Raw genomic sequence first — 18,366 nt, 5'->3', positions numbered from 1 at the left:
ATACAATGAAGGTTACACTGCTGTGAGTGCTTTGTGCCAGCATTGTAGAATTTAAGCCGCCTTATTTTGTGATAATTTAACAGAAGGTTACTGAGACATTGTGCAATAAATTATCAAATTATCCTGGAGGTGTTCCAGGCCAGGTTGGATGGGGTTTTCAGCACCCTGGTCTAGTGGAAGGTGTCCCTGCCATGGCAGGGGGGCTGGAACCAGATGGTTTTTAAGGTCCCTTCAAACACTAACCATTGTATGATTCTGTTTAAATATTGCAAACAGAGATGATTCCATGCAAAGAAGATTAATTTAACAGGACTAGGTTTTCTCAAAGGAATGCAGATTTTAGTCTGTGTTCCTAGGTAACTTCAGGTCAAAGGAAATAAGTTTCAAAAATAATACAATTCTGCAATACTTGGAACACACCATGTTGGAAACTGAGTTTAGTGAAAATTATAGTATTTCAAAAATAATGCACTAAGATCTTTTTCGTAGAAAAACATTTTGTGTTCCACAGTGGAAAAAAAAATAAAAGAAAACTCTGTAAGTTGCAAACTGATCTCAAGGCACCCATTATTTTTCTCCACAAGCAATGGCAAAACCTAAAGAAATAATCCAGAAGAACTATTAGATTCTCATGGGAAACTTGTTCGTTGTACCGTTTACCCACTGTCATTAACAATCTACAAATTGCATCTAAGATTGCAGACTGCATTGGATTCCAAATATTTTTGTTATAACCCAGGACACTTTCCCGCAGAACAGCAAAGGAATTTGACCCGAAGTCCTTTGTAGACCTACATCTTCTGACCCAGTTTTCTGTTTCATAGCCTCAGTACCAATAAATATTTTTACAAGCAAGTGTATTGCTTAATATTTGTAATTTAAGAATGATGGGCTCAATCAGTCAGAATTCAGATGCAATCTTTAAAGCAGGAAGTCTGGAGCTGACACTGTGCTGGTGCTTAACCTGTGCAGCATCACTTGGAGCCAGTGGGATTATTTTCTGTGTCCTCCTTGGATCATGTCAGAGGTTAATCTGTGACACATAATTGCAAATATTTATTGCAAATAGAAGAAGATAAGTGTAAATATTTACCTGATTATGCACCCCGTGGAATACTGAAAAACTACTTGAAAGACAATAGAAAAATCTGCATGTTGTGAAGATGTTTGCAGACAAAAGTTGTGCAAATACTCTGCATTAAGCAAGTTTGTGTCAAGAGATACCCCAGTCCCTGGCTTTTGTTCCTGCAGTGCCAGGCACGACTATAGAGCCCTTGTCTGAAAAAGGAGACTAAAAACAGTCTCTTAGTAGAAGTAAAAATGATGACTGATGTTAATGGAAACCATATAATGTTACTCAGATAAGACATTTTGGGCACAAATACTGTGTTTTTGCTAACAAAGTCACAGTCATAGCCAGCAAGGTCACAGGGTGAGGGGCAGTTTTATTCTGTCATGGGTGTGCTGCCACTGATCTTGTAGAAATACTCTTCCCATGCACAGAGGGACAGTTACCAACTGCAGTAATGAAAATTCATAAACATTTCCAATCATAAACTTAATCATGGGTACTTGGATTTAAATTGAAATATGCTGAAATAAATCACACAGTAGAAAGGACTACCTGCTAATTACTTTTTTAATAACTGGCTCATGTTTACAGCCATCTCTGGGAACTCATTCAATGGAAGGACACCTATACACATAAGCAGGCTTTGAGTCAGGCAATAAATATATACAGACATATAAAATGCCCTCCCTATATGTAAACTTATCTCTTACAAGCAAACTACTTTGGGATAAATTGCAACGTTTAAAAACGATTTTCAAAAATATAGGTTTTTATTAAGAAAGCAGGAGCCTAAGAGAAAATAAGAATTAACATAAGAATGTCATTAGGGTCAGGGTTTGGCTGTCCCACCCCATAATTTGTTGTTATTCAATATCCCAATGATTATTAAATTAATCTGTTATTTAAACAGCAATCAAAAACAAGTCAACCCACATTTTCTGAGCACTGTCAACAAGAGAGAAAAACTGGGATTTTTTGAAAAATCTGAAATGGTTTCATATTTTCCAGTAAGCTATTCCTTTTTATAGCAAAAAAACTAATAAAAAACAAACCCCGTTCCTTCTGAAAACTTATATCATAGACTGTTCTATCACAGCCTCAACATTGAAAGTAATTAATTGCTAAGGATAAATATTTTTCCTTTATCAGTCTCAACTCACTCTTTCTGTGAGTCAGAACTACACTAATGACAGATGTACTTTGTATGGACTTTAAAGGTGTTGTACTGCTCAAAGATGAGTTTCTGATTAGACATCAAGCTTGAAATTTTAGACTATATAAATGTCTCAGTGCTGCCTGTAGTTTTATGAAGTATCGCCCCAATATTCTAGCCAATTTTAAATATTAGTGTGCAAACCAATGTTCTTCAGCAATGCTCACTGGGTACTTCACCAGTTTTTGCCTTCTGGGGATATCATCATAACAAATTTTACTTGCAGTAAAAGTGTCTAAGAAAAGAATCCTTAGAATGTCAAAGTTGTTATAAAATAAAATTGATGATGGCTGTTAAGATTAGAAAATGTTTGCCAGTCTTTTTAGTATATCCTTCCATCTCTGTGGAACAAACAAAAATGTTTTTGTCTAATTGCAAATCTCATTTATGCATAAAAGTTCAAATGTTTTCATTTAGCTATATTTAGGAAAATACCATTAATTTCAGCTATAACTGCTACAAAGGTGAGTATAGCAATTTAGTCATCTGACTATTTATACTTTAAGCATATATGTTAAAATTTCAAACCTGCAGTTGAGTGCATAGTTGCCAAATTTGTGTGTTCACTATGAAAACTGTGGGTATACAGATTAGGCAGCAGTTGCACAGTCCAATGCTTAAAAATTTGCCCTTTTAACCTCTCCTGTTCATGTGTGATGACATATTGGACTTGGATGAAGATCAAAAATCTGGCCTTACTTCCAAAAAAATCCCCCTTCACTTTTAATTGCAGTACTCATGGGTCTACAAGGTCAATGCCAAAACCCCAAAGAAACTGTTTTGTTTCCAGTTGATCCTTTGTTCACAATCTTAAGACAAAGAAGAAAGTAAATATAAGAAAGCCATATTGTCACTAGGGAAGCAAGGAAGCATTTAGGTACAATCATCCTAACCCTGGGAAAGATTTATGCATATTTTAATTATGCCAGATATGAAAGATGAATACATTTCCTTTACCTTGTTGGGCATGTAAATCACATGTAAATTGCCTGTTAAAATGTATAGGATGTACTTATTTGAATAAACACTGTCCCATGTATCATCTAGTTGTCCCAACAGAGTGTTAGTAAGCAGACATTAATTTAACAAGGAAAAACATCAAGAAACCAAATTGTTTCTCTTGCTTTCTCATAGACTGGGCATTGAATGCTGTTTATTGTCAACAAAAGAGGTAAATGGCAATGGAAGTGTAGTTCAGGATGACACTGAACCCTTCATGTGGATTTATAATGGCAAATTTCAGACTTGTCCACTAAATGCACAGATTTGGCAGTAACAGATAAATAACAACACTAATTAGATGCAGACTGCTCAGGGCATGAGTATATTAGTGTCAGGAGCAGTGCAATCTGCAGACATTAAAATGGAAATGGTTTTTAAAACCCACTTAATCTCGAGACATACCACCATTTGCTAAAATATTTCCGCATTTCTTTCTCGGTAGAGGCTTGCCAAACTGCTGTACTTGATCATGTTTAAAATGTGAAAATAAATACACAGTTCAATTTCCCATGAAATAAATAATCATTTGCCTTTTCAGATGTAGTTAGTTTACTTCTAAACAAACCAGCTTGCCACATAAACCAGCAAAGCATCCAGGGCCAATTTCTTCTCTTTCAGAGCTCTATCAATGTGCATCTGAACGTCCCTGTGTCTGTCCTCGGACATTAAATTATAGTCAGTCTTCTAGAAGACATTTTGGATTGTATTCTTTTTACTGTATCAGCTTTTTATGATCCTGAGGGAAATGCTGTCTCTATTTCCCCACCCTGGGTCCAGCCCGTGTGTTTTTGCACTGTTATTTGCCAGCAGCCGTGCCCGGTTCCCACGGGACGATGGCACGTGGATGGTTTGGAGCTGTGCCCATGCTGGGTCACAGGTGTGCTGCAGCCAATCTGCTCAGGACTGCTCTTCACAGTGCTGAACAGACCTTGATTTCTGACAGCTTGCTTAGATGTGCATGGAGCTAAAGGAATATCAAGGGAACCTCTGTGTTTTGCATGCCTCAGTGGTTCATTGTTGAAGACTCAAGGATCACAATCTAAGTATATGAAATTATCTTGCACTTCTCTTTTGAAAAGTAGATCTTCTAGACTTGAAGAATACTTACGGCTGTTAAAAAGTCTTTAAACTTGAGGCAACAGCAGTATTTCTAGAAACTTATTTTAGCCAAAACCCCAAAACTCCAGAAGATCCAAAAATATTTTTTCCTTGTTCTTTCCTTATAAAAAGTATCAAATTATGCAATTTAAACTGCTAGAATTGTTTATTAAAGGTCTTTATACTTAGCTTAAAATGTTATATTGTGTGTTACCCACACTTCTCCACTTGCAGGCTGAGTAACTTTCTCTTCACTTCAAAGGCACCAGTGATTATAATGTTTGTCATGCAGGTGTAATTTAAAGTCACTGTATGGGCAATTTAATTCTACCCTTTGATAATGTATATTTTGAATGACCAGTTCAGGAAACACTGTAAATTACTATTTTCATTTAAGAAAAAAGGTATATAAAATAATAGGGCAAGACATATCTAAGTTACCAGGCAGGTCTGTGCCTGCCAGTCATCAGTTTAACAATCCCTTGGACAGTTTTCGAGGCTGGAGAATTCCTGTTTGCTTGGGGCTTTTGCTTTTTTCTTTTTTTGTTTCAGAACATTTTTAGTATACTTGCTGAATTCTGGAGCATTTTAGTTGTTTGTACACAGATTGCTACCCTATGTCTCCCTCTGTAAGCACCATAAAATCATGGACTTCTAGTGAAAATGAAGTTTAGCTACAGGTTTTCTCTCACCAGTAGGACAAGACGTGCAGTCTTCCTCTTAACTCCCCACTTCCAATAAAATGTCTGCAGGGGAATGTGATGATCTGCACCCATTCACTCTTCATAGTTAAAATCAGTACTCCATTAAAATATAAATCATCATCTACTTAAAAGTTAGCTTAATTTTACATTTTGAACAAGCATTAATAAACATTAATGAAATGATAGATAGTAGCTGATGCAATGAAAGGATGCTTTGTAATGACAGGGGATTTAAAAAAGTTGTATGTCTGCCACAATGTATAGAGCTCAGTAATAATATATATTATTTTTATTAACAATGGCTTGGGATAGGAAAAAAATGATTGAAACTGAGAAATGTCGCAATGAATTTTTAAAGCCAGACACGGTTGTGAAGCATTGCTAATAATGGAACATTAATTTTAGTTTGCAATATATTCATATTATAGGCAGACGTAAAACAATGCAAACATGGCTTAGACATCTTTACATGGAACAGTTTCCTTTTTAAAGGCTTTGGGACAGCTTAATGAATATTTTAGAGCCTTTAACTTAGAAAAACTACATGAATAGTAAGATTTGAGAGCCATGCAAGGAACATTTATATATTATATAAAATATAACAGAGTTTTAGCTGGCTATGGAAAAGATGGCACGTAGTGTGCTTAAGACTTTCAGATGTGGCCTTCTCAATTGTTGCTAAAGTTTATGTTAACAGAAATAAATTAACATAAATTAGCATCCTTGCAAACACACTGTGGAAACATCCAATGAGGACTTTAGCTCCAGGATTTATTGCTCTTTTAATGTGAATCTCCTGGTCATTTCTGCTTTTTATACTTCAGTTTCTGTTGTGCAGTTCCTTGCTAGAGTCCTAATGTTGATGAGACTTGACCTAAAGTTGTGGAAAAGAGTAGCTACCAGTTCTTGCAATTAAATGTTACTTTTACGATGTCATATGATGTCTGAGAGCCTTCCTAAACCAGAATTTATCAACTTGCTTTTTAATCTTAAAGTTATATTTAGAACCTAGCTTAGAAATCATATAGCATTTTAAAAAACGCAATCTGAGATGTATCTCAATATAAACCACAACTACTTGTGTAGAGCTAAAGAACTCTGCTAAAAATGCGTATTTTCTAACATGCTCTAGTGGAACTGCATTTTTCAGCCTGGGTATCTTCCCTGACCTCTCTGTTGTGGTCTTGTTAACCAGGTGTCACTCTCAAAAGGAAAAGTCTTTAGCAGAGCTCTGATATGATTTGCTTTGTGCCAGTCACTTGTCTCCTCTGTTGGTCACTGTGAGCACAGAACCAGGTACCCACTCTGCTTGTGGAGACCTACACATGTCACACTCAGCTTGGGTTTGTTCAGGGGTATGAATGCTGGCAAATATTTAAAGTTTGTGGGATTTCTGGTCTTGATTTCTTTGAAAAAAAAAAAAAAATTGCCAGTACATTTTAAAGCTGGAGGTCAGAAACTCTTCATTGTCCTACACCTCGTATGGAAAGGTGGATGCACTAGAAAGGCCACAAACAGTCCAATCAATGAGGATCTTCTGTCATCCTAAAGGCTGTACACTCTAAATTTTTAGATGTTTACAGCATTCCTAACATGCAGTTGGTCAAGCACTCTTGTCTGAACATCAGTTAATTGAGAAAGAAGCCCCTCCTGGTGGGGAGTGAGGGAGGCTGGGCACTTCTGGGCGTCCTGGCTGAATCCCTTGGTTTCCAGCCATGGCACAGCTCTGTGGGGCTCTGAGCATTCAGCAGCACGGGAATGGTGAGGATGACACTGCTCACCTAAATCCCCAGTGCTAAACTTTGCTCTGTGTTTGCACTGATTGTACTGCACCAAATTGTACTGCAGTCAGGCTGTACGTGGTGGCAATATTTTGCTAGCATGAGGTCAGGATCCAATTTCAAGCCTGGGGCTGGAAGTTTATCTGCCTCTTTTCATGTGAGAGAGCCATTAGCTGATTTTTTATATACTGCTCCAGCTCTCAGAAATGTTGTTATTGGCATATATGTTATTTTTACAAATTGCATTAGATATTTCATTCTCTATCATCATTTATTTGGGGGGAAAAAAACATGAAAAACCCAAAAAACAAGTAGCACAACTTGACTGTGATATAAACATTTCATTCATTCATTGCAAAAATGTGATAAGCAAGAGAGATTTGGGTTGGAAATGTGGCCAGCAGCCTGGAAAGCACATGATGGGAGTTGGGAAACAGCAAAGTGGATATCTGCACTCCAGTTGAATGCTTAAAGTTTGTTCCAGACCATTAGGGTTGAACATTTGCAACCAACAGTTATGTGAGTAACACATATTTGAGTGCAGCGTGCACAATATTTTCCATTTACTCTGCCCTCATGCTGGTATTTTTTTTTCTTTAAAAACTAGGAAAGATCACATTTGACAGATGTGAAATCTAATCCCAAAGTTGCAACTCATCTTAATCCAAAATACTCCAAGTTCATTAATGGAGGTTTGCAGGCAAAAAATACACTGAAATACCCAGAGGGGAAAGGCTAAGTTTAGAGTGATGCTAGAGTGGCCACTGAGGGCTATTTAAGTTGAGTTCCATGGAAATTTAGACACTTCCTCACATCTCTGTGCATTTGCTTAGGTTCAATATTTGAAAATATTGCCCTGTGTTTATTTCAGTTCAAACTCCTCACAGTGAAATTCTTCCATGTTTGTAGGATTTGTCTGCCTGAGCAAACAGGTGGTATTTAAAGGATCTTTTCTATTGTCACATGAAAATGATTGATATGATTATGTATGTGCAGGAGGGACATTTGCTAACACAGTACTCTGATATTCTGCTCATAATTTGATTTTAAGCCCTACAGTCATCACTGTGACATTAAACGATAGTAATAGTGTTCCAGTGGTCATTAAGGAAAAAATGGAAAATACATACATGGATTTTTTTTTGCCCTTAAATCAGGCTGCTAAGCCTCCTGAGCATGGAATTAAAAGTGAATCCGAACAGTGATTTAAATATTTATATTACTAAAATCCTGCCTAAGCCATGTGTTTGTCATGACCACATATTCTACTGCAGAGTGTCTGTTGTTATAGGCACAGATATAACAGCAGGGTATTTTGGTAAAATTAAAAGAGAATACTGATTGTAAAATACAGCTTCTATATCAGCAATTATTACTTATGAACAAGGTTTTTTAAAGCAAAGTGCAATAATCAAGTATTTTGGTGAGGAAAAAAAATTTTTAACAGGAAACACACAGCATTGTTTTTAAAACAAGTTGAATTGCTTTTAGTGTTGTTGCTGTGCTCAAATCCTACTGAAATTACAAAGAAATATCTTCCATTCTTCAGTATAATGAGAAGATATTCTCTTTAAATGTTCTGGTCCCACAAGCATAGTTTTATCCTGTGTCTTCCAATTTCCATGCTGCTTGACATTTGTTCTGTTCCCTCTAACACTTTTCAGGCTTTGCAGCTGTTTGAAGAAAATAGGGAGCCATGGATCTGAAAATCAGAGAATTCTGAATGCTCTCAGGAGAATCCTGAATGCTCTCAGGAGGATCCCTGCCATTCTTTGTTGCTGAAACAAGCCTTGTGTCAGTGTCAGTAGCCACCAGAGCTAATGGCAGCAGGGCTGCAGGCCAGGAAAAGGAAAATAGTTCCGTGCAAATGACCAAGAAATGGTGGTGTTTGGGCTCCTCAGTGTGAGCATTATCACTGTGCCCTCTCTTGCAGCTGCCTGGCCCACCCTCAGGCCCATATAAAATATGCTGTGTTGAACCAGTTTCCCTAAAATTCACTGTGCTGGGGCTGGGGAAGTGGCTGCTCATTAGTAGGGAAACCTCACGTCTGTGTTCAGTTTATGTCCTGTCCAAAATTTAACACCAGTGGACAAGGAAATGGATTACCTCTCCTGCATGGAAATACAGAGACTAAGCTGCTCAACTGTAATATTGATTTCCTTTAAGAGCAGCTACTGTAGTCAAATAGTGGGGAGTAAACAACTTAAAGGTTAGGTTTGCTTAGCTGGACAAGACACATCTCTGGTGTGTCTGAAACAGAATTACCTTAGCTTTGCCTGTTATTGATCCAGCTATGCTAGGGAAGGAAAGAGGAAGCCAACTGCATTTCAGAGACAAGATGTTAAGCCTGCCACATAAAGATTTTGCACCATATGATTGAGGTATTTGTAGTGAAGCAATGCCCTGCATTAAGAAGGGAAATCTGACTTACAGAAGTGTGTGATCTGCAAGTTGGCCAGTGAGCTGGGCTTGGTCTGTCAGGGGATACAGCAGCCAGCAGAAAAAAGGGCACAGCTCTGCCTTGGTCCTGCTGGGCCTGCTTCCATCAGCCTGGAAAATGCTCCAAAATCTCTAAGGAGACAGCCTGCAGAGTCCTCATGGCAAAGGCACCTCCTGCAGGAGCAGCAAACCTGCTTCCCTCCGGGCACTGGTACTGCTTGGCCTGTTGTCCCTGTCCTTTCCTCCATCTTGGAGCATCTTCCTCCTTTTCCAGAGAGGTTTGTCCCTCTTCCAGTGCCCTCAAACTCTTTACCACCCAGGGGTTCAGAGACAGAAAGATGAAAGGAAGAGAAAGAAGTGTGGGAGAAGGCAGTGCTGCAAGGGTAGTGTCAGCTCAGTCCCTCAGTCTCTGCTTCTGTACTGTATATATTCTAATTATTTCTCTTTATAGAAGAAAGCTATTCTAATAATAGGAATTTTGGGAATTAGGCTGGGGGGTTTGATTTGCTTGGGCTTTTTTTAAACATTGTCTGGGGAAGAAATTATTATAACTATAGAATACATATCATAACTCTTGAAAGACTTTTACATATACAAATAAAAGGGAGAGAATCCAATTTAAATTTAAACCAAACAAATCAAAAAAACCCCAACAAACCAGATTTGGATGTAGTGTGCTGGCTCTGTAAGAACAGGTGTTGTAGCCCACACTTAGCTTTAAGTGTCATGTTTCACCCTGTTCAGGATGCATTTCTCTGCAGGATCACTGTCCATGTTAGAGAGAAGGACCCTCCTGCAGAAGATGACTCAGATCCCAAAGCCAAGCTCCTGCCCTGAATTATCCTTGAATATCCTGTGTCTCTGCATGGCCAGGGTTGGAGGTGCTCACCCTTCTAATGCAGGAACCTGAGTTATGTGCTCAAAGGCAGCAGGTGTGATTGCACCCCAGCATTTGCACTGCAGTGCTCTTGTGATGCTTTCCAAGTTACAGGCTGTCTGAAGGAGTTAGAAAGAACTGATTATCTGTGGGAAGAGTCGTTTAGCCACCAGGCACACATTGAAAGTGTGCTTTCTTATCATGCCTTCTGAAGCATGACTAGCAAATATAATTATGAACACAGCAATACTTGCAGTCCAAGTCTCTTTCTTTATAATTGCACAATGAAAAATTAATTTTCAAGGAACAGATTAATAAGTATTGCTTTTTGAGCAAATATTTTCTACTTCCAATTAAAAGATGAAGCTGTTTTGTTTGGGGTTTTTTTCCCAAATCTGTTTGCATTTTATTTGTGTTCATGTTTTTATATGGATCAAAAGCAAAAGAGGTTAAAAAGAAACAGATACTGTGTATGCAACATGACAAAATTGTCATGTAACACTCCGACTCAAAATACAGAGTTCCTTGCAGACCAACTCTCTGTTGTTATCTTTTCTTCATTAACAAAATAGCTTGGCATAACTAGATTTTCTTCCTCCCTCTCTGTCTACGCCTTTCAAGTATTAAATTTCTTCCTTCCTCACCTTCCTCACAAAGTCAAGAAACAGTTTGTTTTCAGGTCTGTTTTAAGCCTCTGAACCTGCACATCAAATAAACCAAGCTAGTTCCTCAGTGGATGAAAGATGGAGGAGAAATTATTAATAAGCTTCTTATTGACTCAATGTAGCTTCTACAGGAACCCCAACAGTTTAGTCTGTTTTATATTTGGAGATATTTGCAAGCCTATTCCTTTGCTGCCCCACTGAATGATGGTGATGATACTCCAGTAAAGGAAAAGGATTCAAATCAAAAGATTTACACTACTTAAAACAAGAAGACCTTTATCCTTTAAATGTGAAACATTCTCTATAATAATAAAGCACTTAAACATAGACTTTCTTTTGATTGTTAAAGCAGCAATAAAGTTCAGCCAAACCCCTTACTCAGTCCTTGAGAGTTGGTTTCCATATTAGCAGGGACACAAATGCCAGCTTAAGCCAGCAGGTGTTCAGAACTGGTTATTGTAAGAGAACCTTTAGAGACTCACAGTGGATCTCACAAAAAGATAATACCATTTTCCCTACTTTGTCAGCGACTTCATTTCTCCCTGCAGCCATGGAAGCTGTTTGCTGGAGGTTTTTCTGCCTTGCAACAGAGCCTTGGCGTACACAGTGAAGTATTTTGGTGGAATGTCTCAGTCTCTGAAAGGCTTTGGTCTGACTGTGTTTGTGCACCTTTTGTTTTCTCTGAATGTTTGGTTCCTGAGACTTACTGGCATGAATGTTCAAAATGAATTTCAAAGATGCATATGCATGTCACCATGGGAACTGAAGGCTGGTCTCAAAGAGCAGAGCTGCTGCTGGGATGATTGTGTGCTTTATCCAGTTTGGGCATGGAAGCAGTGCCATGTGAATTATCTGCACACTCACACAGCAACCGTGGTGCTTACAACTGCCACAAACTTGTTTGCCACTCATCTGGTGAGGGTAGGAATATCTCATGACTGTGAAATGATCTAAAATTACAGTAGCTGAAAGAGGTATATTTTGTTTGTGCAAACTATTAATAGAACAGAAAGCTAAAATGGGCATTTTTTGCTCTTATTTATTTGCTCGGTTCAAGCTCAGTCTTGAATCCTCTGTCTTCACTTGCTGTTATGTTGGCTTTACAACTTCATTTGCAGATCATGTTTGAGAATTGTGTAAGGGGAAACGGCCATATACTGCTTGGAAGATGGAAGAAAACATCTTTTAAAATTATTTCTAGTGGGAGGATGAGAAGCCAGTTGTTTCACTTTTCAACATATTATTGAAATTGTTATTGTGCACTAAGGAAAAAAAATGCCACAGAGAGCCAAAATTTTCAGTCTGTTTCTTTATAGCAGTCCCATGCTCTGTGGCAGCCACCATAGGCTTAGACACTTCACAAGCTTCTGTAGTAGTTAAACAGCCTGTAGGTCTGTAAGAATATTCACTATTTGGTAAACAGAGTCAGTGTACTTAGTTGATGCCTATGATATAATTCCTAAGGTAGCAAACAGGGGTTTTTACTTGACTAATATATTGCTCTTTGAACTGCCTTTAATTCATAATTTCCATCAGTCAGTGCAGGTACTGGCATTCCCCAAATTGATGAAATCAAAAATTATGAAGGCTTCCAGTAATAAAGAAATACAGAGAATTTTGCTAGACTTCATAGTTTAGCTGTGTAGTAATTTATTCATCATCATAACTCTGTAGTTGGAACACTCTTCTGGATTAAGTGCTTTCATCCCAGCTAGGTGAAGTGATGGGAATTTTTCTTCCCCCCTCTCTAGTTTGAGGAAGGAATAGCCTTATACTGCACAGCCCTTGTGGCACCTCAAAGTGGGTGAAAGAAGAATCAGGATGGGAAATTGCTCAGCTTTCATGAGCTGGCACCTTTAAACTGGCTGTAGGGTACATGCTTTCCACAGGATTCAGTGCTCACCTGGGGGCTGTCACAAAAGGGCTTGAATTTGGGCACACCACAGGTAAAGCAGAAGATTAATTACTCCCTTCTCAGCAAAAAGAAATTAATCATTTAGCATCCAATTAATTGTTAAAGCATTTTATGCCCATCAGGTTCTTTTCTGAGCTAGTTTTAAAGATACAATGAATATAAGTTTCAGACTGCACAAAATGCAAATAGTGCCAATTTCTGGCAATAAAAGTAATGTTTTTTCTATCCTTTACTGTTTGATTTATTCATAGCTGTTTTGAGAAATTCATGCAGTACAATTTTGGTGCTATTGCTTGCTAAAGATTTTTCCTCCTTTCCTTTTATTGGCCCCATTTCTCCCACACACAAATCCACAAAGCCACAGATGCTCCATTACAATGATGTCAGTCTTGCTACATGCTCCAGCTGTTTGGTAGGTACATTTATAAAGTTCAGCCTTTTACATTATGCCATAAATGTATATTTCACGTATAAACATAAAGTTAACATATTGCAGATCACTCTAAGTGTAATTTTAATGGAGGTTCAGTAAGTTTAAAAAATACTGAAAAGCATTTAATCTTTCCGTTGGCAACATTTTTATAGTAAGTTTTCCAAATTTTTTTTTTCTTAGGCTAGGTCTAAATATTCCCTGCCCTCTCTGCTATTTCATCTTCTGTGATCTTTGGAAAAAGCAGGGAGTTATTATAGTAAGACAATATGTATTTTAAAGAAAGATGTCTGAGGAAAAATATGTTTCTCTCCACATCTTCTTGGTGCTCAAACCCTCACTTAGCATTCTGTACGTTTACCAGCAAACCACACTGCAAAACACCTAATTCTTGGAGTTGCCAGATTTCAGTGATATTTGACATGGCCGATACGCTGCTGATAGGGTACACAAATTCTAACAGATTGTTTCAAAATTTCATGAAGAATTGAGTCTGAACTTAAAGCCATTCTTTGTATTGTGTGCTGAGTTTCAAAGCAAAGGCTAAACAGTGTCTATCTAGCTCTGCCTTTTGTCCCTTTTTTCTTTGGTATGTGCTTAAGGGTTCAGCTCACTGAGACTCTGTGCATCATTGACTGGTGCCCACAGGATCCTTCCCTGGGTGATTTCCTTCTTGTGAAAAATGTCTTTATCTTTTTGCTCTCCCTCTGAGTGGCCTGCTTTGTCTTCATTTGAATGTGGTGCTGAGTTATCACCATATTTATACCAGATAGTCATTATTCTAAAATAAATCACTTTGGAAAATTTTGAGGTCTAATCTCTGTTTTGTTGGCTCAGTAATAAAATGGCTCTCCAGAGGACAGATGAAAGCTGAGATCAGGAGTTGCTGTTGCTTCAAGCAAGACCCAGAGTGCACAAAGGCCCTGGTACAACTGTAGAGACTCAAGTTTGGGGCTGTGAGCTGTCAGTGTGTGGCTGCAGAGGAGCCTTCATTAGTGTTGTGGATCTGTTCCATTCCAGACTGTAAATACATAAAAGTCTGATAAACTCCTAACAAGAACCAGTGGCTCCTAAATGCTGATAATGTCACCATTATTTGTTTTCTTTTTAATTTTCAGGTCTTTTGTTATCCAGCAGATCCCAAGTAGCAACCTCTTCATGGTGGTAGTAGATAATGAATGCTTCTGTGATTCTATCCCACCAATTACCATGGCACCTATAGAAATAAGATATATCCTTTTTTTTACAAACTGATCAGAAAGAGATTCAAGATGCAAATATTGAAAACTTTTTATCATGTAAAATTTGCATTGCATGACATCATCACCTATTACATGTGCTGTTTGAAATTAAGCCATCTGGGAATATGCTTTCGTTATTTTTTCAATGAGAATTCACTTTTTTTTTTTCTTTATTGAACAGCCAATATAAATTAAGCCAGCACACTTACATGGATCTAATGTAGCATAAAGTCATGGTCATCTTTAGACAGCTGAACATCTTTCAAATTAGGCACTAAGTATGTAATTTTCTTATAAGGATGGACCTCATTATATTGGAACTTACAGAACTCACTCTAATACAGATATCTCTTTATTTAAGGTTTGACTGGAGCATTGAAAATGTTTCAGAATCATGCTTTCCAAAACTATAAAAATTTAGCAAATATATCACTTGATTTTTTGGTTGCCTCAGTTCCTAATTTTTGTTGTTCTGTTGTTCAGGTAGTTCAGGATTAGTTTATTCCCATAAATTGGAATTTGTCAAAAGCAGCCTGCAGTCTGCTTTTATTGAAGACTTATGGAGAGACAGGTCAGCAGTGTGAGTGCACCCATGCTGTTGAAAACACAGATCACAGAGAGGAAAGCACTAGAATCACTTTCTTTTCCTTGTGGTGACCAAACATACCACCTTGGGGTTTTAATGGGGATGAAGAAAGGAGCTGAAATTCACTGTATTCATTTCAAAACAGTCCCAAGAGAATGCAAGGCTCAGAGCATCTCTCCTTAACTGTCTTGTACATAATGAATCCCTTAAATGTGAACGGTTAAAATCTCAGAAGATAAGAAGACGCCCAGAATCTTGTCATGGATTTCACCCTGAAGTAAGTTTCTATCTGCTTTTCCTTTCTTTTTGGACTCTGGTAAATTTTTTATTTCTTTAAAAATGATTGATAGGAAAACTATCTTCCAAGATGAAATGTTGGGAAATAGAAGGCTCAGTAGTCAGGGAAGTGAGGGATATTGTAAGTGCTACAAGTCTTTTTTGTACTCATGTGGACAGTGCCTTGAGCTGCTGCTTTTGCAGACTGGTTTGTGTCATGCCAGAGCACGTGGCAGGGTGTGAGCACTGGCAGCCAGGAATATCTGAGGACTTACTCTGGCTCAAGCAGTGACCACTGGATTCCATGCTAGAGATGGCTGGGAACTTTGTGCTGTTAATGTTTGCTTCAGTAATTAGCTTCAGCATCATACCTGTCACGCTATAGTCCTTGTGCTCACACATAATTTTGCTTGGGAGGGATAGTGACCCCTCCACTACACGTATTTACTGCTCTGTGTTCTGCATAATGCTCTCACACAGTGCCAAGGAGAGCTGACAGAGACCAGGATGTGATTCCAGCGGCTTGTACAGCATAGGTCCATTGACATCCTTTGTACTCTGGAGTAACTTGAATTTCTGCCTCTGCTGATGTAATGCAATGTAGAACAAGACCTAAAGTATAAAGTGGAGGGGATGGTGTAGTGCTTGTTGTTTCAGTCTACAACCTAAACTTGTTCAGCTCAAAATGTGTATGTGTATTACTTCCTGAGTATATTTAATTATGGGCTTTGTTGTTTGCATCAGTGTTCTTATGCCTATGTTTGCTAAAAAAACATGTGTCATAATTGACTGTAGTGGCTTGTATTTATTTTCCTTTGTTGTTGTTTTATTTTCTTTAGGAAAATGCAAGAGAATGTGGCGGTGTCTCAGGCCTTAGTGCTAAACCTTCTCTTGTTCTTCTTCCTCTGCTATTGATGATTTTCTCCAGGTGACATTGACTGATGTGTTCAACTGGCATGCTAAAACATGGATAAACTGTGAACTGAGAAATGGTGCAACATAGAGGACATGAAATATAGTCAGAGCATCAGCATTTCATGATTTTAAACTGTTGGTGATATAAATTCTTAAAGATATGTTGAAAAAAGATTTATCTTTTTACTTTGCAAGTCGTGCAGATGTGAATTTGGCATATGGCAGTCATGATTCATCAAAAAAGGACTTGGTAGATAGAGGTGACCATTGCTTTGTCCCATTGAAAACAATTTAAACTGTGTACTTTTTTCAATAAAGTATATTAAAATCACAGTTTCAGAGTGTATTTTAAGTATGCTAATATATTTGTTCAAATAATGAATGATGGGAAGAAAATAAAATAAATGGATGATATTTTATTATGCTTTTAGCCTCTTTCTGAAAAAAATCAAAGAAGAAAATGGGGACTTGGCTTTTATAATAAGGCAGAATAGCTTTTATTAACAAGTTAAGGAAACACCTGTGTGTGTATGAAGCTGAGCAGGTAATATATGGTGCTGAATTATAGAGGTTTGGTTTCTGGAAATAGCCATAAAATATCTTACCTGCATTTAGAAAGTGATTAGAAGCCTTATTAAAGCCTTCTAACTTAGGCAACTTTGGGTCAAATTGGTTGATTTGGCTGCAGATGGCATAAATCAAATACTTTTTATCTAAAGGAATAGGAAGATATGTAGAACAGCCCACATCAAGAGGTGTCACTGTTCTGCTGGTGTTCTGATCTCATGTCAGACAGGAGAAGCTCCTTATGAGGAAAGTGATAAGCAGAGAAAGTCTAACTTGCAACACGTCTGTGTCAGCAGAAAATTGGTTTTGAGTGTCCCTGTTGGCAGGCAAAGACCTAGACCAGTATGTTTTTATTCCAGGCCTTACATTCTCCTTTGTAAGGGAAATGAGGTAATAAAGATGAGCATATTCCTTTGCAATTGGCAGCCAAGTCCCTGCTGTGGATATATTTGCTGAAGATCTTGATCTTTGAACTATGATAGTCTCAGTTTGTCTTTGGAGTTTTATAGAATGCTATCAAATGATGACCTGTCCTTCTAACAGTATGATTCATTAAATACACAATAAAATGCCACTGCTCTAAATCTGGTGCTTGGAGACTGCAGTTTCCTGCTTGGGTGTAGGTTTGCTTTCAGCCTTGGATAAATGCTGAGCAGATTTGCTGTGTATCTTGGTTGGGAACAGGGAGCTAGGCCACTGAGAGGGGCTTTGTTTTAAAGAATACTACTCAGCTTGTAAGGGGAAGAACTAGTAAAACAAAATTTCCACTCCAGTGCTTTAATGGGTTCAAATGCACTAGTACTCCTTCTGATTCTGAAACCATTCTTTGCACTCAAGAATTTCTTTTCCTCATGTCTTTTCACATCTTTTTTTTTTTTTTTTTTTTGTCTTTTTTTTGAGTGTATTCCTACAGACTTCTTATTGGTCTCAAAATCTTTCTCTATGGAATAATTTTCCAGCTGACATTCCGTCAAAATGTTGTCCTAGTGACATTCTTTGTTTACTAAGGAAATTGGGAACTCAAGGCATTTTCTCCACTTTGGCTGACATGGATATCCTGCTCTTCTTTGCTTGGTTTTTCTCTGAGCTCCACTCTCCCTTACCCTCCATCATTCTCACAAAAAAGTAATTTCAATTCTTTATAACTAAAGTATTTAATTTTTGATTCTCCTTCTGAGTTTCCAGAATTCACAACATTGCAGCCTCATAGCTTTTGTATATCTGATTACATTCTTCTGTAATGGTATTTAATGGTTATAGCCAATGCAATACAGGTGGTTTTCTTTGTTGGCAGAAAGTGGAAAAAAAGTATCTTTCTCATTAGAGCTATTGAAAAGCTCTGCATACAACTGTCTGATGTGTTAATCATCATTGCTTACAAAGAAAGGAAATACATTAATGGAGAAAGTGTATTTCTACAAAACCTAGGTGAAAATCTGTGTTAGTAATTCACTGTTCATTTTGGGAAGAGGTGGGTGTTTTTTTTAATTGCAAAGGAGCCAGGGAGTGACAAGAGAGATTAAAGTATGACAGTCTAAATTAATATTGAGAAAGATATTTATAATATGGGCATGTAAATGAATAT

General features: G+C 37.7%; 1 protein-coding gene across 1 annotated transcript in view; it reads left to right on the top strand.

Annotated features, from left to right (window-relative positions):
* Positions 1-16,231, top strand: part of CACNA2D3 (calcium voltage-gated channel auxiliary subunit alpha2delta 3) — a 389,621-nt gene extending 373,390 nt beyond the window's left edge. The window contains exons 36-38 of the mRNA XM_041463788.1: positions 14,315-14,427; positions 15,218-15,300; positions 16,139-16,231. Of these exons, the coding sequence (XP_041319722.1) occupies positions 14,315-14,427; positions 15,218-15,300; positions 16,139-16,231 (289 nt within the window). The remainder of the gene's footprint in view (positions 1-14,314; positions 14,428-15,217; positions 15,301-16,138) is intronic.
* Positions 16,232-18,366: the final 2,135 nt, after the last annotated feature.

The sequence above is a fragment of the Pyrgilauda ruficollis genome, unplaced genomic scaffold (assembly GCF_017590135.1).
Source record: "Pyrgilauda ruficollis isolate IOZ18807 unplaced genomic scaffold, ASM1759013v1 scaffold10, whole genome shotgun sequence".
Lineage (NCBI taxonomy): Eukaryota > Metazoa > Chordata > Aves > Passeriformes > Passeridae > Pyrgilauda > Pyrgilauda ruficollis.
This window is presented reverse-complemented; position numbering and strand designations above follow the sequence as displayed.